A 24,288-nucleotide genomic window follows, 5' to 3' on the forward strand; every position below is an offset into this window, starting at 1 on the left:
TATCAGGATAGAAAAATAAACAGGCAATGTTCAGTGAATTAGCTTTCTGTCAGTTAAACATGACGAATTGGAAATTACATAAACAAAATAGCTTTATCTTGCTTGTTTGTCCACATGGTGCTGTTGGATGATTGTCTGATATTGTCTAACAGTATATGAAGTATGTCAGTGTTTTATCCCTTTAAATGCAAAAACTGTAAGCTATTAAAATGATAAACTATGAAAAAAAAAAAATTGCTTAGATATTATTTGATTATCCAAACTTTTGTTCATTTTTTTGCTGATTATCTCGTTTCAGCACAAACAAAACTTTATTCAAATCAGAATAGTTCAATCCTGCCTGAAGGGAGAATTTGAGCCAAACGAGTTTGCAAACACAGACACACCTCTGCTTTATTGGCGACAATGAGAACAATGAGAACAATGCCACTCTCGTGTATACAATGAATATGAAGCTGCATCCAGAAGAACTGGAAACTTGGGTTAACAGCTATCCTGGTTCTCACAACAAACAAAACCAACAACTACCTCTTACGCTCTAAACACAATACATCTTGTTTGTTAAATCACTACAAAGACCTTTGTGAAAAATCAACAACTTATGGATTTTCTGGAGGTCCTCTTGCGTAGCAGTCAGCCATATTTACTGCACAGACACGAGAGTGGTATAAATCTTCAATCTAACTGCGGCGACATAGTGGATAAGGATTTCCCAAAATGTTGAATTGCTCCTTTAAAATGCACCGGTCTCTTCGAGATCCTGCAAAAACATCGAGGGTGAGCCTGCAGGTCGGGGAGCATCTCAGGCAATCAGAGTATAGTTAACAAACAAATTGGCCGCAGGTGAGTGTTATTCTTCGAGGATCAGGGATGGGGCTGAGGGTCGCTGCTATATCTGGACCTCTGCAACGAGCGTATCGGGGGGAAAGGCCTGGCGGGGTTGACGGAGACACACTCTAAAATAAACACACGCTCGTACCGAAACGATCCAAACAGGAACACTCATCCATCCAAGCCAGCCTTCATTAAAGTGGTCCACCCAAGCTCTAATTATAGGATTGCAGGGCAGCCAGCAGGGCAAACACAGCAAGGGCCTCTAGTTGGATGCAGCTGCCCCCAAAAACACACTAATCACTGTACCTAGTGACCCAGGTATCCACCCACAGACGTACGCACGCTCCTGCGCCAAACCCCAAACACTCATTTGCACAGTGCTCGTCTTTCTCCTCCCTCCCCGCAGGACGCCGCGCACGCACGGTTTGAACCGACGCACGCGGGCCAAACAAGACACATACCTGGGTAAGTATAGTGCTGACCGTGTGCCTCCTGAGCAGACTTAAAAATAACCCCAAGGTGGAGGAGCGGAGAAAGTCAGCCCCACCGTCTGATAGCGGAGGGAGGCAGACGGGGTCAGCACAACTCTTCTCAATAACACCTTATTATAGCCACAGACGGTCTGGGCTTTTAAGATGTTTTAAGAGATGACCCTGGGGAGTCTGCATCACCACTTAAGAATCCTGAATCAAGGAGAAACACGCATCCTTCCCTGCCGTCATTCTCTTTGCTTGGTTGTTTCTAGTCATTCTGGCCCTTCATTCATTCCCTCTGCAGGTCAGTAAATGATGGTTGCTGGTATGCCAAAAATGAGGAGATTATTGTATCTGCCTGAATCCAGGTTTGGCATGCTACGGGACGTGGATTCACACTCTTGGGAGCTAGTCCCACAATCTTCATTTGGTTGTAGCCATAGTAGCAGCATGGCTGTTGGAGTGATGGGTTGTTGGTCCACACAGCAATATCTCAACAACTAGATTCATTGCAATGACCTTTTGTCTGTACATTCAGGGATCTGAGCGTATGAATCCTACTGACGTGTGTTGTGTTTTTTCTTTTCTTGTGTATGTGCCAACAACTTTAGGATGGACAAATGGATCTCCATGGTAACTTGGTACTGACATCTTTGGACCCCGGAGAATAAAGCACCATGAGGTTGGGATTTTTGGTTCAGAGCGAAATGTCTTTAGAACCGCTGGATGGATTTCCACCGAATTCAGTACAGACAGTCACAGTGATGTTGTTACGGCTATTTTAGCGAGGCGGGAGTTGTTGTTTTTTTCGGAATAATCTCATGCTGATGGAAGGGTATACATATAGTTTTAGGATCATCATAGTCTGTAGAAAGAATATACTTTAGAGAGAAGCATTGCTGTAAAGCCTTGTATTTTATTTATTTTTTTACAGACACAATCCTCATTTTGCTGGAATAAATCCATACAAAATACAGTTATTTGGGTAAAGTTCTATCATCATATCATATTTATGTTGTCAGATTTCACTGTGACCTTTAAAATCAGTCATGTTTTTTTCAACTATATACTTTATGACAGAAACATTACTAAACAGAATTACACTCTGATTGAACCAATCTACAGGACAGTAATGTTGTAATTAAATAACATTTTTAGACCTGCAGCTCATCTAATGGAGAGAGGAATTAGAGATGGTATCACTTTAAGACATATTTACATAATCAGGGCCTGTTCTAAGCATGCAGCTTTAATGAGTCTAAAAGTTAACATTACAGTAACTCTTGTTCAACAGAAGAGAATGGAAGAAGACCATGTCTTTAACTGTAATTTAACTTGTTACTAGCTTGACGTCTTCACTGGTTGTTGTGTAGAAGAAGTAGAAATATTTTGTATACTTCTCCTGGGGGCTTTAAATCCAGCGACGTCCCTGGACATTGATATCCCCTCAGGATGAAGTGTAAAGTTACTGATTCCTGAGAACTTCGTCCTGTGGAATCTCGTTGAACCTGTTAAACCAATAACATTCCCATCAGCCTCAGCTGTACTTTGTACTGATTTATGGTGACAGATTGTCCCGGTTCCAAGCTATATCTGTATACATATCTGTAAAACACTAAATGTCCCAGTTTTTAACACTCACTACCAAATCCCCAGTGTTCACAATCATTTCAATAATGCTAATAACTTGTTTACAGAGCTTACATAGACGTTTGTAATGTTCCATCCCAGCTAACCCAACATGAAAGCAATAACTATGAACACTGATTTATGTCTGTCATATAATCAGTGTATCATGTCAAGGCTGTTCCTTTGACACTCGTGACTCTTTCTGACAAAACCTGCCAGCACACTAATGGTAAGCTGTCTGTACATTTTATTTGTGGAACTAGTTGTGTGAAACGACTACATTGTAAAGGCTACAGGTTTCCTCTGCTCACCGACTGTGATGATACTGAGAACAAAACAGCCCTCTTTAATTTTCTCTTTTGTCATAATTATTCATGAAGGAATACGTTGTGTATCTTGTAGATCCGCCGTAACTGTTGTGGTGCTACTGATCTGTAAAGATGTGTTTCTTAATCCCTCGGGTATCATCTTGAGGAACGATTCATTTAATTTCTTTTGAATTAGACACCAATTATTTTTTTATCAACAACTTCCATCCTTCTGTATGTAAGAACAAAGCAACGCATCCCTCAGACGTCTCTAATATGCAATCAAGCAGAATGCCAACCTTGCTTTTGTGCTGAAGTGATAATTGTGTAAACAAAACGCGCGTCATTCATCAAACATTATAAGGAAATGGATGAAAAGGGATAACAAAAGAATACAGACGGGATGGAGAAATAAAAGAACGGCTTCGGGGGAGAGCAATTCAGAAACAATCATTTCCAAGATGTCACCGGGTCCCCCGTGATTGCGGATGTTTTAACAGGAGTGATTATCCTGACAGTTTGAATGTGTCTGTGTTTACACATCTGGCGTCGGAACCGAGCGACTGTAAATGGAGGTGAGGGGCGGCTGAAAGAGGGGGGGAGGGTGGAGGAGGACGGAGGAGCAGCGAGAGCGGCGTGAGGCTTATTGGGGCCAACAGAGGGCATTGTTATCTGTAATATCCATTCAGATGTGCCGTATCAGATGCAGTGAGTGCTGCTCTGCTCGGGGATGGAAATTAGTCTTGTTCCCCACTCAGCCCTGGTCATGCCAAGGGCACATTCAGATAAATGAATTTACTCAGACAATACATATGGAAACGCTGGCAAACACACAGGGATGTATGAATGGAGCGGAGAGGTCCACGCCGACCAACCTGCCCACTTTCTTTTCTTGCAATATTAAACAATCGTCAGCATTCTATTCCCATGCAGCTTCGGGGGGAACTTTTGCATTTCAATTTAACGTCATGTAAAGCCTTTTGCTATTTGCAAACAACAGCACCTGCAAAAATGGTAACAACTGAAGCCGATAACAAGTCAGACAAGCTGCATGTAATAATCATTATATTACATGTCCACCTAACTTCTTGTGGCTTGTCCTTAATGTGATGCTTGGAACCAAAAAGTGAAAGTGAGCCTTTTTTTGAATGCATCAAGTTGTCACTCCCTGACTCTTACAAATGAATAAACTCACGCCGTTGGAATGCAAACATACCCGTTTGTATTAGTAACCATTAGACCATGAAGCTGCCACTAAGAAAACAGTACAAAAACAGCAACAAGAGAAGAAAAAAAAATGCTCTTTGGATATACCATTGCCATTCATTTATTTACACCAAATAGAAGTATGTTACGATATAGAATATCAGCCGAAGAAACAAAAAATACCATTTTTCATTTGGACTTGAATCACCTCTCCCCTGAATCTGTGAGGCAGACTTTGTACAGTAGCGAGGCTCGGCCTTCACCGTGATAGTGCAGATAGGAACACGGATAGTGCTATCTGGCTGCCCCCCCCCGCGCTATCTCACCAAGAGACACTGAAGTGTAGAGGACATAAATCTTGTGTATTTACGACCTGTGCTGTAGTCAGCTATCTGTTAGGATGCCCTCCTCCTCCTCCTCCTCTTCCCCATCGTGTCTGTGCAACGTCTAGATGCTTTTAATACCGTTTGTCAGGGGAGCTATGAGAAGATGGTGTTTCTCAATCAGCCTGTTATGTCACAGATTGCGATCAGGAGGAAGTCCCGTCACAAACAGGTTTGGTGATAGAAACATGCCAATGGGTGGAATCTGGTCCCTTTGTGGGTCGTATGCTGCTTTGTCACGAGAGCTTGCGTTTCTGCCCTCAGTAATAGAGTGAGATTATTCATTAGGGGTTGCAAATTGTCATCTCACAAAAGTCCCCTTCTATTACCAGATGTGAAGCGCTAATGTCATTTGACAGCGTATAAATAAATAAAAAAGCCCAAACAAAACAAAAGTGTTGACACATGGGCCCGACAGTCCGAGAGCGAGAGGGCCGCGTTGTCGCCGGAGACCTCGGCTGCAGTCGCACAAGACGGGGGCCTGTGAGGAACTGTTGAGCCATCGACTGCTGTGATCCACGGCTGACTGACATCAATGCACATCCATCTCCGCTCCTTTCACCTCCGGCTGGTCGGCCACAGGCTGCAGCGGCTGCCTTGAGGTCTGGACAGGCAACAGGCATCACTTTGTCTTCCACGGCCGCGCTATCGCTGACATCAAGCACCGAAGGAGGGGACCCGACGGACCTTTTTGCCTTGTTGGGAATTAGTCACTGTTAAAGGGCCCTGAAATGTCAGCGGCCATGTGTAGCCATGACACAGCCCTGTAGCAGGACAATGCTTGCTTTGTGCCTGACACAATAGTCAATGCAGTGAATCTGAATCCATTGTTAGTCGCTTGACACCTGATGCTTTTTCATGCAGTAAACACACATTCACACACATTTAGAGCTTCAGATCCGTGTGTTCATTTTACCTCAACATCAGCTTCATTAACATTCACAACTAATGTTTTTTTTGTTGGTTTCCCACTGACTAAATCCTCCCCACAAAGCCATCTCCACTCGTCTCTCTCATAAATCTCTTCTGTGTTTGCACAAGAGCCACCGCCGCCATCTCCCTCTCTCTTTTTTAATTATAAACTAATCTAGGGAGGTAATCAAAGACAGCATGACCACTTACCCGTGCATGTAAGCCATAGTATGAAATGCAAGGGAAGCATGGATGCAGCCAATTAGACTAAAAAAAGAAGAAACATTAGTGCAATCAGTGTGTATTGGGGCGAGCTGTTTGGTGTGTGTACTTCATGTGGTGTGTAGGTCAGAGGTCAGAGGCAGAAACGCGTGGTCGGTGTATTTCTAGAGTGTTTCTTTCTTTTCAGTAAGGCTGAAAGGTGCTTTGCGGTTTTCATTCCTGCAGCCTTTGAACATTATTGAAGACGTGATTGGCGCTGAGTGGCAGCGGTGCAGGATGGAACTGGATCCTCAGACTGATGAGCGCTCTAATAAGCCTGTCTAATGTATCATCGATGGATTGACTGCCGTCCCGGAGGAGACATTTCAGAGGGATTCCAGGAGATGAATTTCAGAACGAAAAAAAAAAAAAGAAGAAGCCTCGCTTCGCTGCTGCGTGTGAGCCAGGCGGAATATTGGCCAGTGGAAAGACGCCCTCTTCTTGCGCAGCCGGGATGTGCAGGGAGGACTTATTCCAAGAGGAATACAGACGAGCAGTTGCTTCACATGGTCGCAGCCCCCCTCACCCCCTCCTCAGCCAATCTGCGCACGGTGACGCTGCGCAAAGGCTGGATCTAGTCTCGGCTTCATCATCATATTTAACACACCCACCCAGATTCACACATGCTACAAGAGGTGCATTCTCCTCCTGTCCCGCTTCTACTCCTGGAGGCTGCCTGGCCCTGCGGGAGGAGGATATCCGTCTGCCGTTACCTGTGCCGTTGAGTCCGTTGGCTCGCCTCGGGTCATTTAGTCACTCGATGTGACATTTACGCACCGCGGATCGCCGGAGGTGGATGAGTGCTCACGCTACTTGTTTCGGGGAGTTTCCCGAAAAGCCTTCAAAAAATGTGAAGAGCTCGCACTTCCCGTACTTCGTTTTTTTCCCCTCCCCGGCGCCGAAGTCCCAGCTGATCCGCGGCTGCTCTTCCCCGCGCGGGACCGAGGTTTGGAGGGTGAAGCCGACGCGCGCCCCTCGCACCTCCTTGGACACGCACGTTTAACGGATCGTTCCCCTCCAGCTGCTGTCGGATCCCTACTCGGAAACGCTCGGTGGTCGACGGCGTGAAGAGGACATGGCTCGCGCCAACCCACCGCTGGTCTGAGCCGGCTCAACGTGGTTCACCTGGACGACTGCGGACGGTTTTTGATGCGCTGCTGGGACCCTCGCACACGCAACAGGACGCCGATGTTGACGATACACACGGGCTGAACGCTGAATCCTTTCCTCAAGACGGCAAGTGAAGATGGGTCCTACGTGTTCAACGTGTATTTCATTAGATTGGCGTCCAGTCTGATCAACATCATCAGCGATGTAGTCAGCCTGTTCATCTGCGTGCTGATCATTTGCAGTAAATACTCCCATCTGCTCAAACGGGAAACCATGAAGATGATCCTCCTGCGCAAATTCCGGGTCTTGATCCTCATGGTGTTCCTCATCGCGTGCTCGATGCACATCATGATCGACTTGCTGCCGAAGCTGGAGAGGCGCGGCGGCGGCGGCTGCTCCTGTTCCCACACGCCGAGCGAGGAGCCGCAGAACTGGGCGAAGCAGGGCTGGCCTAACAAGCACACGCTGCGGATCCTCCAGGACTTCAGCAACGAGCCCAGCTCCAACGTGTCCTCCCACTCCCTGGAGAGGGTGCCGGTCACGGGCGACAAGACGCACGCTCTCCGCAGGCTCGAGCTCGGGCAACGGGGCGACAGGAAGAGGCAGTTCATCCAGGACGCCGCGGTGGCCAAGAACATGCCGGCGAAGGGTTCAAGGTTGTCGGCTCTCTATGAGCACCCTTTATATAAAAGATCCCCGCCACCTCTGACCGACGAGGACACGCTGTTCAACGTCAACACCGACATCCGCTTTGACCCCAAAGCTGCGGAGGACCAGGCATGGTAACAACGCGCTGAAAACCAACATTTCATGATTTAATCACATGGGGAGTTTATCTCTGTGCAATCCCATTATTGTAATTCTGCATGATCATGGGCTGTTGCACAACACCTGCCACTGTTTACATAAGAAACCTGCCAGTTTCCCCTTTACCCCCCTCCTCTCCTCTCCTCACCCAGGAACACCGAAGGCAATGTGGATGAGTTCAGCCCAACGGGGGAGCTGACGGCCGACTCCTACCCCAACTGGCTCCGCTTCCACATTGGGATTAACCGATACGAGCTGTACTCCAGACACAACCCGGTCATCGACGCCCTCCTGAAGGACCTGGTCACCCAGAGGATCAGCAGCGTCGGTGAGTCATGACAAACAGATTGCGTCTACACAATGAAGACACAAGCTGATGTAGCAGGAAACAGTTCTGTTAGGCCTACAAAAGGTATCACAACGTACAGGGGTGTTAGGGATGATTAAATGTGTACTCATGTTGGCTGCTCATCATAGAACACTAGTTGGAGGCTGGAGAGTTTACCCGCCTTTCATCATCAACATCCTATAAAAAGCAAGCTACTAGGGATTCCAGTGTCTTGGTTCAAGGCCGCTTGTCTACTGATGGCCGCAGATATCGGCCTGGCTCATGGATTTAACCTGTGCCTTTTTGATTACCCGGTCCCCGGGTGTTTCTGTGTGCGGCGCAGCTTAAAGATATGGATACAGCGTCAGCGCTGTTGCCAGATTTGACTCATGCCAAGAAGCCCAATCCGAGTGGAATGTGTGATAATATTAACATCCGATTTTATCCTTTCGCCAAATACCTGCAGTGAGATAACAGTGAGCATTTTTTCATCTTAATAGCATTGTAACATACTGATAGTGGATATAATCGGGGTTGTCTCGTAGTGCTGCGAAGGGATTTGCCCCATCAGATCCCCCCTGGTATGTTTTATGGTCTGCGGATGAATTGAAGTGAAAAAGCAAAAGACAAGCGTTTAGAAGATGCACCGCCGGTCTTGTTTTATTCGTTTAATTAGATGAAGCCAAAAGCATGATTACAGTAATTAGATATAATCTCCACCAAGTGGATAATGTTGCATTTAATGTAAACTACATTTTATATAAAGCAGGAACTTGAATCACACTTTGAATCAGAAAAGTTTCCACCTTGTTGACATTTCAGGCCCAATCATAATACTTTTAGTGGAAAAAGGGCCAATTGTATCGATGTTTTTGCTGAGGGGAAACGGCCAAAATGGTGCAAAAAAGCAGGCCAAATTGTCAAACAGCTGGCCAAAACAAATCCTACCTGCCAAATTGGGTGGAAAACAGCCCAATCTGGCAACGCTGTGTGTCATTCTAACAGGAAGCCAAATGTGGACTCTCCAGTAACGGGGTCTACTGGTTGAGAGTGGGAAGAGGTTCTGCGAAGTAACGGACAGCTATCACCTCATTGCCACAGGCGCTGATGACATGAACCCACACACACACACACACATTTGCATGGCGACGGTGGAAGTCGGCTGCAGGCTATCGCACAGCAGCGCTGAATCTGCTCGGCCTGCTCACTCCCCCCCCCCCCCCCCCCCCCCCCCCCCGCCTCTAAAGCTGAAGGAATAATAAAACACTCCTCCTGTCATGTATCCCCACAGAACACCTGGTCTCCATGTAACTCACATCTACGCATCACGCTTTGACTCCATTCAAACATCCGAGAGGGGATTGTCTTCCTTCTTTTGGCTCAGTCCCGTTCCCACATTCCAAGAGTGCTTGTCGACTCAAGGTCTTGCACTCGCTGTGGAAAGTGTTTGCAGATTTTCAGGTTCATCTGCCAATGAGAAAACCGTTACTGGCCTTTGGCAAACGATTAAATACTTATCTGGGAGTCAGATTCGTTGTTAACAAAACTATCGTCCGTGCCTGGCCACTAAAGGAAGAACTTTCTTTCCCTGTGTTTCCACTGAAGATGTTCTGTGATTTTTCTCCCTCTTGCTCTCTGTCTCGGCTGGGTGGATAGAGGAAGCAGTTCAGCGTCTCTAGCCAGCTAAATACATGGTGGCTCTGTAATTACAGAGCCTTAACACAGGCCTGGGGCAGAATACCAATAGAAGCCAATTGCAGCCTACTTATTATCTAAGCTCAAGCGTGGTGCTCGGATGGATTATACGCCGTAACCTCTTTTGAGCAACTTTGAACAATTAGGGACATAGTGTGCAAAGCAGATATGATAAATGTTATTACAGATGATTGCGTGAGTCTGATGAGAACACCAGTCTGTTCACTGTCCCTGTAAACGGTTCACAAGGACACTGTTGCCAGCATTGATGTTTTCACTTGTGATTTCTTTCTCTGTAAACAATTTTTCATGTCCTCCTGATTCCGATATGTAAAAAATAAATGAGAGCATTGATTGAGAAGGTTGCTCTTTGGCGAAACAACGGCGAAACACTGCTTCACATCGATCTGCTGACGAACGAGCAGGCCCCAGTGCGCCGCCGTGCTCTCTTTGCGAATTTCGCTGAATTTCAGCCCCGAGCCCAGTCCCATGAGTGCCTTTTAGACTGAATTATCATGTACAAAAGTGGAGAAAACACGACGGAGAAATAGAAACACAAAGAGCCAGAGAGAGATAGCGATGGGCCCTCCAGAGAATACACAGAGCGAGTAAACAGCGGAGGAACAGAGAGCATCGGCGAGCACTGGCTGTCCTTCACCCCCTCGCTCTGCCTCCCCGTCAAACAAACACTGTGACATCAGCGCTCGGTCTTTTCAGAGCGCCAGCGCCCACACACTCGCAAACGCACGTCCAAACACACGCTGTGTACGAGCAACACGTTTGATTCAGGTGTACGACGTCATGTGTGTAAAGTGTAAAATCTGATCAGTGTGAGTGGAAATGACATTACAGTTAGAATGAACAGAACAAACACATTTAGTCACGTGTACGACTTCTGGTGAGTCTCTTATCTCAGAGCTGTCAGTATTTTTCCTCTGCTTACATGACGGGTCAACACACTTAATATGCAGAAGGTCTGTGCTTCTTCTTTTAGATCAACGTGTGGAGCCTCGTGACCGCGCTATACATGCTTATTTATATGATTTAATTGATTCTGATGGCATTTTCCTACCATTTTTTTGTTTTTGTTTGTTTTGAGGGAGAGTTTTCAATGAATGGTTGACAGATTAACAGAACGTTTTCAACAAATAGATGGAGCCACAATAGCAGATCATCGTTTATTCAGTCATTTATTTGCCAGAATTGACAAACATTTATTCAGCTTGTCAAATATGAAGAGTTGCAGATTTTTCCTCGGTTTTATAACATAGTAAATATATTTTTCAAAATGTTTTGGACAAAAAAGAAAACATTTAATGGTCATTATAAATGTTTTTGTCAGTGCAGCTAGCTACAGCACAGTCAAATGCAAAATGGCTAAGTTGGGAAATTGAATGGGAAATGTTGATCACAAAGACAGTAAAAAAAAAAAAAAAAAAAAATATATATATATATATATATATATATATATATATATATATATATATATCTTTTAAAAATATTTTTTATTGAAGTATTTTATTCCCAGTCAGCAGCCTAATAATATTTGCCCAGTTTAAATGTTGAAGGCCAGTAACACTACTAGCTAACATATGGTATTTCCTTATGTGTGTATTTAAAACCGAATTCTGGCGGGTACGTTTGCGTCAAAGCACCAACTCATTACAGCTCATTTCTTTGGTGTAACTACAACCGTAGTGGCCTTCAGGTGACGTATTGTTCATAACAGTGTGTCTGTTTCACTCCAACAGCAATGAAGTCTGGAGGCACTCAGCTCAAGCTCATCATGACCTTCCAGAACTATGGCCAGGCTCTCTTTAAACCCATGAAGTAAGTGTCGTGTGTGTTTTTAAAAACCAAGCTTGTGGTATTTATGTTGTTCTTTGTGTCAAACTGCCCTCTCATCTCTCCTCCACCAGTGTCAGGTCGCCTCTCTTTAAGAAAAAGCAATCGCTCTCATATCCCGTTAAAGCTCGAGTGCCATTTCAGCATAAAACACCAAACTATGCAGCCTTCTACCTCCAATGAATTCCTTTTTTTTTTTTTTTTTTTCATCTTCACATCCCACCACCTACTCATTCTCCTCACAGCATCAATCTCATTTCCTCATTCTCCTCTCTGGCTATATCAAATTGCTTTCATTTCAGCACAACCTTGATATTCCACTGAAGGCCGACATCATTCTGCTGCGTCAGAGCCAAATGTTGAGTAGGCGTTTCACCTCGCGGGGCTTTCACGTTACACGGCGCATCTTTTAGTGGCCTCGATGAAGGCCCTCGGCCCTGAGGCGACGCCGGCTGTGTCATCTGTGTTTTGATAACATCATCTAGTCAGTCACATGTGATTGTTGTCCACAGGGGAAATGTGTCTCTGAAATAATCAAAAAACAGTCCAATGTTAAAGTTTGAGGCATGAATTTTTGGCTCGGTGCCCAGCCGGGGCTATAGCCAGCAGGTTCTCAGGTAGCACCCTTGCTCACCCAGGGGTGACGCAGTCTGTCATTATTTTTCTGTGGCTCTCTCCGCAATGGTGATATAATTGCTGTGAGCTTTGGGATCCATCATCTCTCTCCCTCGCCTCATCTCCTTCTACATCCAATTCCAGCTGTGATATGGAGACATCCAACCAGCGAGCTGCAGCTTATCATTAAGGTCTCACATAAAGAGGTGAAGAGGAGCGAAAGCAACACTTTCTCTCCCTTACGTGCTTCAGATCACCTCGGCACACCCTGTCATACACCTTGGCTCGGCTTAACTTGCAGAGCAGATAAGTCTACCCAGCGGTTAAAAACGGCCCCACTTGTAGATACTGTGTAATATTGAATTAATTCTCATTTCCTTTATCCAGACAGTCATATTTAGATGATAACGCATCCCGAGAGAAGTGCTCTTTGCTCCTAATCCCCCCCTCGATGGGTGCATTTAAATGTCACCCGTCTTTTGTTACGCTGATTGTAATTTAATTGCGGGTTAATGGTTTTCGACACAACAATGTTGTCTGGCCCCTGCATGTCAGCGCGGAGAGCGGGGGTTAAGCCTGCGGATGATAGGTAGCGAGGATTTCCGTGGGAGGAAAATCTATTCAGAGACTGTTGTAATTACTGCTTCAATTGTACAGGACAGACGCAACAAGCCTGAAATCATCCTGACAGGTCGGGGAGGGGACGAGGATGAGGGGAGGGAAAGAGCGGGGCAGATCGAGAGAGGGAAAGGACAGACGAGGAGACGTGGGCATCGTGTCGTCAATACCCTCGCAGAGTCAAAATCCACAGATTATTTCTGTGTGCTGCCCCAAATTTCAACCCAGGCGGATATGTGAAATGACTTTTTCCAAGAAAAGCAGGGGGTGATGGGGTTGGATGTAAATCTGTTGCTTGACGGTTTTCAGAGCTCTATGTTTGGTAATCCTGAAAAACAGCAAAAGCAAATGGGGAGGGGGGTCATCCCTTGCTGCTTGAATGCCCTTGACTTGCTGGCATGTGTGTGTGCTCATTTGGACGGCAATCAAGGTCTTGACAGATTTGCAGAGATCACACACACACACACACACACACACACACACACGCATCCACTTAACACCCAACATCATCTCCCAGCTCCCAAATCTGCTGGTGTGTTTCCACATGGTGCATCAAAGAGACAGCGGCTGAGAGATCAAAGATTTCTCCGGCTGTGCTCTTCTGCTCGGCTCCTCTCAACTTCTAATGGAAATGCAGGCAGCGGAGGGAGGCAGGCATGCACGCGCACACACGCGGCGTCTGGGTAACGATCCACCCTCAAACCATCCATATCGTATCTGTGGAAACCTGCACTCTCGCTGCTCGGTTCGCTCTGTTTATCGGCCCCTCCGTCTCTTTTCGCATTCTTAATATTCTCCGTCATCGCCCCCCCCCCCCCCCCCCCCCCCCAACATCTCTAAAACTACGTCTGTTTGTGTTTCTCTCTCACTCATTCTTTCATGAACGGCACAGTGTTGCTGTATCGACCCGTTTCCTTTTTTCCTCAAAGACAGAAGGAACGATCACACGCTATGGTCCACGCCTCTGTTTTTGTGGCGGTAAGAGTTCCTACGTCTGTTCAAGTAAAAACACACCTTGGTATGACGTCACCATTTGATTTATTCTGCTTCCTGAGACACCACAAAATGGCTTACGTTACCTGTCCACTCTGATGTAACACGGATGAATCAGCCCACTGGTCTGCTGTCTGCGGTCCGGTTTCCCAGACATGGAATGAACCAACCCTTAACTGGTCTGGTTTTGCAATGTTTGTTAAGACTGCAGGTCTTGGGAGATCTTTCGGGCTTTGAGGGATGGCACTTAAAATCCCAGCTGACGCCCAGCCCTGTGTTGCTTAAGTAGAAGGATGAAAACATGGTTGCACTCGGCCACAACAGCTACATTGTAACCTGCATGAAGTTTGATGACTAAGCTCAATTTTCTTCCTCATCCTCTGCATCCTGTTGTGCCTGTGGCCAGGACTGGGGTAACAGAGTTAGTTGCAGGATTTTCGTAATTCCCGCTTTTGTTCCCTTCAACCAATGCTTCACGCTGTCAAACGTACAGGGACTTCACCTGAATTGGCAAAAATGCTCATTGCTTTGGTAGGGAACAAAAATAACCAAATCGTATCAACTGTCCCACAATCAAGTCAAAATGTTGATAATAAAGCAAAAACAATATCAAAACATACACAACAACTTCAAGTAATTACCAGCATTTAGATTAACCTGGGAAATAACAGTATAATGAAACTAATATTCATGTCAACACAAGTCAAACAAAACCATGTAGTAATGTGGCCCTTTATTTACACCAAAAATATGGAAGTCAACTATTCTGCTCTTTTTTTCCATAGATACTGTAAATTAAAATGCAGTTGCTATTTAGAATTAGCATGTAAATAAATGACTGTCATCTGCATACATTCGGAATATTATCCCTGGTACAGTTGGTAACTCATTCATACAAATTAATTTTTTACCAACTTTTCTTCAGTTCTACCCCCTTCAGTTCTACAGTGTGTTTACTTCTTATGTGCCAAGTACTGTTCCCAGCTTTCCCTGCCAGGCCATGATAGCCCCTCCATCAATAACAGGGTGAGGGAAACTGCTATGTTGCACGACTCTAGACAAAAAAGCACACCATGGGCTCACTGCTGCCTGAGAGGCTTACCTTTGCTGTGAGTGCACTATGATAACTTTTATTCTCTTGGCTATTTGATCAACTCTTCTGTAACCCAATCAAACTCACATTCACTAACTTGACGATACAACGGACTGGATGGACATGGAGCCACTCTGTTACCGTCCCTTAGGGAAAACTGCTCCAGCAACACAAATATTTTGTATCTTCAAAAGCTTCCATTCGAGTTCAAATATGCACATATTGTGCCTTTTGCTGTTAGACATGTGCATGTACTTTGTACTGCAATAAAAATGTATGCATGTACAGTAATACCTCCAGGACCACCAGGAACCGTTGTCTCAAGAATGTCTGCAATAGACCTTTTCCATATGGTGTGTTCAAGTCTCAGCTGGGGCGTTGTGCTCTACATACTTTAAACTTGTCTGGGTTGAGAACACGTTGATGGTGTTTGATTCATCATTCCAACTTTGTGCTGGTATGAACCCGGGGAAACGTGATTGTAATATTTGCCGTGAGAATAGTCTTGGAGCACACAAAGCCCATTAGAAGGACTGATGATTGATATAATGATGGTCTTCCGTTCCTTCTCGCTTCCACTTAATTGTATCGCTTGACAATCAGCCGACTGTTTGCTCAGTCACACACAAATCAATTTGAGTATTCCTAGAAGAGATATCGGCTCTTTCCGCTGCTCTTCCCCACCAAGCGATCTATATCTGTAGCGAGTCGGGTCCATGAGTCATTTTTGATTGGCACGACAGGGAGACAAGGTGGGGAGCAAACTAATGTCACCTTGTTTGTGTCAATAACGTATTGACAGCAGCACAAATAACAGCCTGGAGGAAATGTCTGTGTTAAGTGTGAAATATAAGTAGGGGAAATGGCTGCGTGGAAGAGTTGATGTTTTATCGTCAAGCTGCATCAGCTGTGGGAGGTGTAGGAATAAGATTGAGGGAGCTTTATTTGGAAAATGGGGAGGGCATGCCTCAACAAAACCCCTTATTATCCTTGCTTATAGCTGCCTAGAATTGCCCTCGAACAACGAAAAGACTGAGCCACTGATAAAAGACGGGACAATTCAGCGATTGTTCCCGTGTGACTCCTCTGTGGACTAAACTCCGTTGTTTTTGGCCCCTTCGCTTTTTTTGTATTCATTTTGTCGGTTCGGTTGCTTGTTTTTCAGCGTGCATGCATGTGTGCTTGTTTGCCATGCGATATTGCATTCACAAGGTTTTCTCTGCCTGTGCTTTGACTTTGAGTCGGGAAATAAAGGGACAAACTGCCTCAGGACAAGTCATTCAGAGCACAGATGATGAGTGCAGCTCTGTTCTGAAATAGAGGAAATTCACAGCAGAGCGGTTGCAACACCAAGGCTGGGAGGTAGGATGTACCATGTTAACCCCCAATCCACTGGCCCACATATCTGTGAATGATGCAACACACCCTTCGGCAGCAGGATTGAAGCATGACTTAAAGCATGAAACACATGAATAATTGGATACATACAGCATATATATGGCAATAAATGCCTATACTTTTTATACTTTTGTCCTTATAATAAATTGCATGTATTTGCATGCTTTTAATTCAGGTAAAGTTTACATCTGACGTAAGCTTTTTTTTTTTTTTTTTAATAATAAAAGAAATCACAATTTCTATGTGGAAATAAACAGAATATCTTCCCCAGCTCAGAATATGGGTCTTCGTGGACTAATTGCAATTAGGCGTGCTCACACTCCACATCTTATACAAAACACTTGGGGATCATGAATAATAGCGGGATGTTATAATCGCCTGTAAACGCACTTGCTGACCTCGGGAAATATCTCCGTACTATTCGTTTTGCTGTAACCAACTGGTTCTGTTGGGAGAGAAAACAGTTGAATAATTCATCTTAAATTACAACCACTGTGTGATGTGTTATTTAGCAGCACTTACGGCTTTGCGCTACTCCCTTCTTAATGTTTTGACTGTTTCCCCGATGCTCTAATTGTTTCACCAGGGTGTTGTTTGTGCTCAAGCAAAATTGTCGGAGGAACAGAGAAAAATACGTGATCAAGCGCTCGATTTAAAAGGGAATACTCACACAAGCGTACAAGTACAGGACACGCACACCAGTTATCTCATGTGCTTTCAGAGTGCAGCATATGATCAAATGGAGCCCCGAGGCTCAGTTATCTGACCCCTTTACTGTCTTCCCTGCAGAGACTATAACACATTGTAGGCCACCAGGATCATGTAGCGCACAGCCGCACTGTTTTCCCCTGTATGAAACAAAACTGGTAAAATCCACCAGCTGGATGTGTAATACTGGTGAGTTTTACTGACACTGGATACCACCATACATCCATGGTGAATTGGTGAAAATAAAGGATACTAAAATGATTTCTATGTCAGATAAAATTGCTAGAAAAATTGATTTTGTGAGACATTTTGCCTGATCCACATAGTTTGAAATCAGTTGTAAAACGGATCGCTGTTGGTAGAATGCAAACTGTTATTCAGAGGCCTGGTTATCATCAACCATGACTGTTTTTCATTCAAGGCTCAGAAAAGATAACGATGGTGTGTTTGTGGGTAAATTGTCAGTAATTTGTATGTGTTCCTGTGCACATTGGTCAGATAATGGCTTACATCACTGTCTCTGAAGACTATAATGAACCACTTTTCTGTATCTGAATAAAAATAACTCCCTAGCTTCTTGTGTTCGATCAATGTTACGCTCTGATGTAAAAGTGGTTGAAGACCTATTTACCAAGATAATGTGAAATGCCCTATAATGGAAAATAAAGGGTAGAGTGACTCACTCTGATAATAATCTATTAATATGGGGCTGAAGTAGGTTGAATGTAATGGACAATAAGCGGTGCGGACCTATTGCCCGCCATACTATAGAAGCACATGCTATAAGCACGCAACGGTAGACGCTCATGCAAATAATCTACGGTCTAGTGGGGGATGGAGGAAAACCAGGAGTAATCTGTTAATGCAGGGTTGGCGTTCTGCCATATACAGTAATCAGCCGTCATGATTTATGTAGAATATTAGTACATAATGTGCTCTAACACACAGTGCCGCTTTTAATCACTGTGGCTGATTAGCACAATCGTTACGTTTGACATGTGTGTTAGACGCTGACATCCACTCCCGTTTATTTCGAGTCGGAAAAAGTTAACACCAATCTTCTTCCTGACTTCCTCACTCAGGACTGCTGTCGCCACAGTTGAGATCTGTGTGTGTGTGTGTGTGTGTGTGTGTGTGTGGCTCGCCCCGTGCATATGAGCACCACTTGGCAGTCATACTGTTATGGCAAATTCCACGCATCCCTCACCCATGCCTTCCAGGAGCAGAAACGTCTTGGCGATATTATCAGTCAGCTGCCCCCTTCAGGTAAATGTTATCAGCTCCGACGCCGTGCTGAGGGAACGATAACGCAGTGTTGCAGCCAGCAGAAATGACAAGCCAGCATCCAATCTGCATATCAAAGCCTCAACTAAATTCCTCTACCATCTGTGTGTGCGCGCTCGTTCGTGCACATTTGTGTGTGTGTGTGTGTGTGTGCCAGACACACAAATGGCGTTTCTCCGCAGTCTCCGAGGCTGAGAAGTCGTTCCTGGCCGCTAAACGACCGCGGTTCATCCCTGATAAACTCGTTCATTGTTTCGTAGAAATAATAGAAAAAGAAGCTTAATTACTCGCCCAGAAAACCTGATCCCACTCTGTTTTTGTGTGGGAACGCAGGCCCCGGTACCATCTGTCATCTTGTCTCTTTGCTTTGAAGGAGCTGTCACTCAAAGGCGGGCTTTACTCTCTGTCTGGACGCGGCACACCTCAACAGCTGATGTGACAATCGCGGCAGACATTGAATCATCTGGCCTGGGCCCGGCCCTCCACGCTGCCGTTCTTATAGAGGGCCAGATGCTGAAAGCAGAGGCTCAGAGGATGTTTCATGACTGGGAAATGAGCCTTTTATGTCTCAGAGTTAATGAACAAAGAGAGTTGTACATCTCTGTAGTATCGCATTCTTGAGTTAAGAGGAAACACTCATTATTGTTCTATAGCAGGTTGTGTCTGATCATAACATAAAGCTATTTGGGGATAAATCCTCGTTAACCTTTGTACATGTTAGTGTTTGATTCATCACGTTTCAGTAGATGATTCCAGGCAAACCAGGTCTCGTTAGGTCTCATTAGGACAGACATTGGAAACCTGTCATCTCACAAAGTTTGGCATTTGAAGGTGAATCTAAATGATTCCCTTTAACTTTAGCCAAGAATCATGAACTCATTTACTTTCTGTGCTTAAGAGCATTTGAAGGAACGACTGAGCGTAAAGATCAGACCTGACTGCCGTTTGTTTCGCTCGGCTGCCGGCTATCAAATGTCACCATCCGTCTTTGTGTGGCATTCAAACCTGGGTTGTTTTCCTGTAAGAAGCCTAGATGTATTTTTCACATCTAAGAAACGGCACCACACCTTCACCTATCTTGGTTCAGTTATTTGAGCCTCAATGTTATGGCCAAGAAAAATGTGTACACGCTGCCAGAGTTTGATGAAACTGCTCTGAATGTGAAAGCGGGTCAAAGTGCTGTCAATGGGATGAATTAGGAGGATTTAGCAGTTAGAGAGAGGGATATTCTGAATGGGGCAAACTAGGGATGTCATGATACCAGAAATTATACAGATGCCAGTGAAATTTCACAATTTGGATACCCAAAAGAATAATGTTAGGATTTACCTTTGCCAATACTCATTTTTACTGAATAGAACTTGAACACATAACAGTGTACCAAAGTATCGGTTCCTGTACGGCAAAAACATACCTTAAAAAACAGTGCATTCACTTCTCTTGATCTGAGAGCTGCGATGGCCAAGAAACCGCTGTCATCTGTGGCTGATAGAAAACACAGTTTCTGCGCCCATGCCACAGGGCGAGACACCTCTCGTTTATAGAAGCATCCCGTGTTTTATAGTGCAGCGGGGATCGCTCTGGTCCGCTAAAAAGCGTCGCTTGTGATCTTCATCCTTACTTTCTGTCTTCACCTTCACTGGCTATTAAAGCCGCTCGTCTCTTCGCACTGGCCCCGCGGCAAAAACTGATCCCTTTTATAAGCTGTGGTTAGTGTCGGGGGAAAACACCTTAGGGGGGGTCATTAGACTATAATGAAGCAGGAGGTAAAATACCATGTTCACCCGTCGTTCTCCAACATTCCTGATTGTCAGGTTTAATTATAGCACCGCAAGGACTTTGGGGCGCCCGCCCGCCTTTTTTTTTTTTTTTTTACTGCGTTTATCTAATTTCTTCAACTCACCCTCCACCTCTCCCTTTCAGCAGATGGACACTTGGTCTAATTAGGCCCCCCCCTTTGAAAGAACTGCTCTCTGAGGGGGGCGTTCAGGAAGGTGGAATTATGAGGGCATGTTGTGATACGTCATTAGCAAACAGCCGAGCGGCGACGAAGGTTATGGTGGGAAAGAGGTCGTGTGAACCGCAGCTGTCAACGCTCTGGCTATGGTATAGATGCGGATTAAACAACATCTGCTCCACACTGCTGCATACTGTATGAGCTTGATTAAAGTAGAAAGCTCTGCTCTTACCATCCAATATCTGCATTTAACCCCCCCTCCCTGAAAAAAAAGCTTCACCACTGAAAAAAGGAGGAGATTGAATAGTCAAAACAAATGATGCAACCAACCTCAGATGGGAAGATTAGAAGGCCACCCATGGCGGCCAAGTTCCAACATGAATTGCTGCCTCACATGAAACCGGGGGAGAGGTTGCGTATATATATGCTCCATGCTGGTCGGCCTCCGCTCAAAGCCCTTCTGGTTGTCTCACACATGAGCATCATTTAAAAGTGGTGACATCGTGTGTGATTATTTGCACTTGCTGAGATGTGCTGCTTAAGTGACACAATAATAAACCCGGCTGGCCTTTTCTTTTTTCTTTTTTCTTGGCACACTTTGATTTTTACTGTGTGTACAAATTCTGTCTCATTACAGTTTATAGGTGCTTTATTGGTTGGAGATGCAAATGTACTCGTTGATGAAAGAAAAACATCAAACAGCAGATTAGGTGTTGACTCCAATAACAACCATCATGGAATGTGACAGAATAAAACAAAAATGCAATAATATGACATTATCTTCTCATCATTTAACTTAAACGGACGACTGAAGAACATAAAATAGGCATCTTTCGTCATCATGAATGCATTGCTTTACTTAAAATTAAGATTATTGCGAAGATATTTTTTAATGTTTGAAGACTGAAAGCGGTTATAATCGACACTAATAAAAATATTGATATGGAAATATATTGCGATACTTTGCCGCCCAATACAATATTGATTTTTCTAACCTAACCCTAACCCTAACTCCAAAGATCGATTTAAAAAAAAAAAAAAAGATTCTTGTTTAGACGCGTTGAGATTACAGTATCCTTTTTAATTTTATTTTCAATATTTATTCCAGTGAATTTCATGGGAATTAATAATGGGAAAAAAAATGGAGAGGCTGTATCAATTATATTCAGATCAATATCATCTGATGTACATATACAGGTACTTGTGTTTTCATCTTTATTTATATCGCAATATCGTGATACGTATCGTATCGTGACTAAAGTATTGTGATACATATCGTATCATGAGGTTCTTGCCAATACTCACCCCTAATCGACAGGATTTAAACACTATATATACCAGTTTACACGTCCAGCTGACCAGGAGCAACACTTGCATTCAGCAGCTGATGCCAACTTAAACCTACATTTCTGTAAACACAATCACCTTTGAAGTTGATGGTGCTGGCTAATTCTTGCACATCTGGCAGAAAAGATGTCCTCAGGATGACCACGGTGGGTCTTTTAGAGCTTTTTTCCTCGGCTGAAACAGACTTTTTCACTTATGTCAAAACTGCATTTTCAGATGCTAATTCGCCGTGGGACCAGAATCCTAAAGCATATTAATTTTCCCATCACTCATTGGTGATTTTCTAAAACAATCCATTTCGATGGAAACATCAGCTGCGGCTAAAAGAAGTATGTACCATCTTCCCAGTCCAACAGATTATTAATGTCAGTGGGGTGTGGATAAAGAAAGGATAAAGAAAAGACCATATGGTCAGGCTCACCAAAGGATTATGATTTGTTGTTGTTCGCAAAAAAATAAATAAATAAGAGAGAGAGAGAGGGGGGGGGAATGACTTCAGCATTGTTAGGCACAGCGAGGAGAAAGCAGCTTGGCAAAATGGCACGGATTAGTGTGCTGCAAGAGCTTTCCTACCAACTGTGATGCGTTCAGTGTGTTCAGTTAAGTCAGGGGGGGGGCATCTATGCTGTTTGTCCAGCGCTTATGCAAATATGAGCTTTGGAGTCTCCGTTCTTGTCGAACTTCAGGGGGGGGGGCGTGGCCATCTCATCATTCAAATTAATGATGTGGGGAAGTCTGGAACGGGGGGGCTTTTACCTTTAATTCCGCGTGTCCTCCCCTAAATGAACAACTCAAGCAGACAAGACCACTTAAACATGCAGCCCGCGCTACATCCCAAACACTCTGAATGCACTGTAAGAGTCCAACTCATAATGTATTCGTCAGTCTGAAGAGGGGCTTTCACGTCTGTCATGTAAGGAAACATTTAAAGCAGTTTTGTTTGGAGCTCTCAGCCAATATTCACCCCTTTCCTCCGCAGTGCAGCGAGGAGCTGCAGCTAAGTGCAACAGACGAGATGTATTAAATATGCAAATGAACATGGTCTTCTTCTCTTTCCAACCATTCATTTTTCATTCCCTGGATTAAATGTGCATGCACCTGTCATGGTGTGTGTGTCATAAGCAGTGTTGCTGGCTGCAGCTGAGGGACTAAGATTGCCAGTGGGCTGCTGTGTTTCTCTCCCTTTGTGCTCGTAGTTTCTTTTCTGAAGTGGAAGACACGCTAAACCGCGTGCCACCGATATGTTTCTCAAACAGACGTGGGACGAGCTGTCAGCGTGCTCACACATTTAATCAGGACTTCCATTCAAATTCAATTTTTGTCTGGTCTCGTTCTCCCTTTTCGCCGTCTTATTTTCCATTCACTTCCCTGCTTCTTTTTGTCACCATCTCAAGGCCATTTTCTGTTTCTTTTCTGTCTCTTTTTCTCTCCCTGTCACTGCTTTTCAGCGTCACTCCTTCTTCCTCCAGTCACACCTCGCAATCTCTGGTCACAGGAGAATAGAAAGCGAGAGAGAAGAGCGCTGCCTCCAACAACGCCGTCATCCTCTCATTTGCTCCTGATATGATATGAGCGATTCTGCCGGGAGAAACGGGCCCCTTTAGTCCTCTAGTGCGAGTTTCTCTCCTCTTACTCTCGCAGCCCTCCCTGGAAAATCTGAATCTCTTGTTTATGGTGCACTCCTCTCACAAACTTGTTTTCCCCCCCGCTCATAAAGCCTCCCAGACAGACATTATGGTCAGTTTTGTATTGTACTTTTCCAGCGGCGTCCATCCGTTTGGCTTCCTCCTTTGTGAGGTTATAATGGCGGTGCAACGAAAACAGGGATGGTTCCTCGCAGGTCGGTCGTTTACTGGTCTGAAAACTCATGGTGTCAGTGAGATCTGATCAAGTTTGTTGCTGTGGTTACATTCCTCCATTCACCCCTCTCTCCCCTTTATAGTTAATCTCTCTCTCTCTCTCTCTCTCTCTGGTTTTCCCTGAGTATTTTTGCAGCAGTGCTCTCCGGTTTGGAGCCTCCCCTCCATCCCTCTGTGCCCTTGCCATGCTCGTCCCGTGGCTCCAGGGTTTCCCTGTGTGTGTTTATAGTGTATTTATAGGTGCTGAGCTCTGTTTTCTATCTGCTTATCAACAGCCACCATGTACCCCACCCACCAATTTACCAGACACAGCCTTTGGATTTCAGGACACCACAGGCCCTGGCTGCAGTCACTCATAGCTCAGCAGACCTTGATGCTCCCGGTCCTCCCCCCTCTCTCATTCATCGCTTTTGACTAAAGTGTTCCCAAATCCCATGATTTATGCCCTGCTGAGTCGTCTCTTTTTTCACCACCCAGTTTTTTTTATTATTTCTTCCTTTTAACCATCTCTCTCTTGGCTAACCCACTTTTTTGGTGTTTCTCTCGTCTGTTCTCACAAAGCGTTCGCAGTGGTTTTCTCCAGAAGAACACTCGAACGCTCCTCCGCTCTTGCCGTGTGTGTATC

General features: G+C 44.8%; 1 protein-coding gene across 1 annotated transcript in view; it reads left to right on the forward strand.

Moving 5' to 3' along the window:
* The first annotated feature begins 6,386 nt into the window (after window positions 1-6,386).
* Window positions 6,387-24,288, forward strand: part of fam20cb (FAM20C golgi associated secretory pathway kinase b) — a 42,428-nt gene continuing 24,526 nt past the window's right edge. Inside the window, exons 1-3 of the mRNA XM_084040237.1 lie at window positions 6,387-7,898; window positions 8,076-8,251; window positions 11,698-11,776. Of these exons, the coding sequence (XP_083896363.1) occupies window positions 7,390-7,898; window positions 8,076-8,251; window positions 11,698-11,776 (764 nt within the window). The 5' untranslated portion in view covers window positions 6,387-7,389. The remainder of the gene's footprint in view (window positions 7,899-8,075; window positions 8,252-11,697; window positions 11,777-24,288) is intronic.

The sequence above is a fragment of the Eutrigla gurnardus genome (assembly GCF_963514095.1).
Source record: "Eutrigla gurnardus genome assembly, chromosome: 22".
In the NCBI taxonomy this organism is placed as follows: domain Eukaryota; kingdom Metazoa; phylum Chordata; class Actinopteri; order Perciformes; family Triglidae; genus Eutrigla; species Eutrigla gurnardus.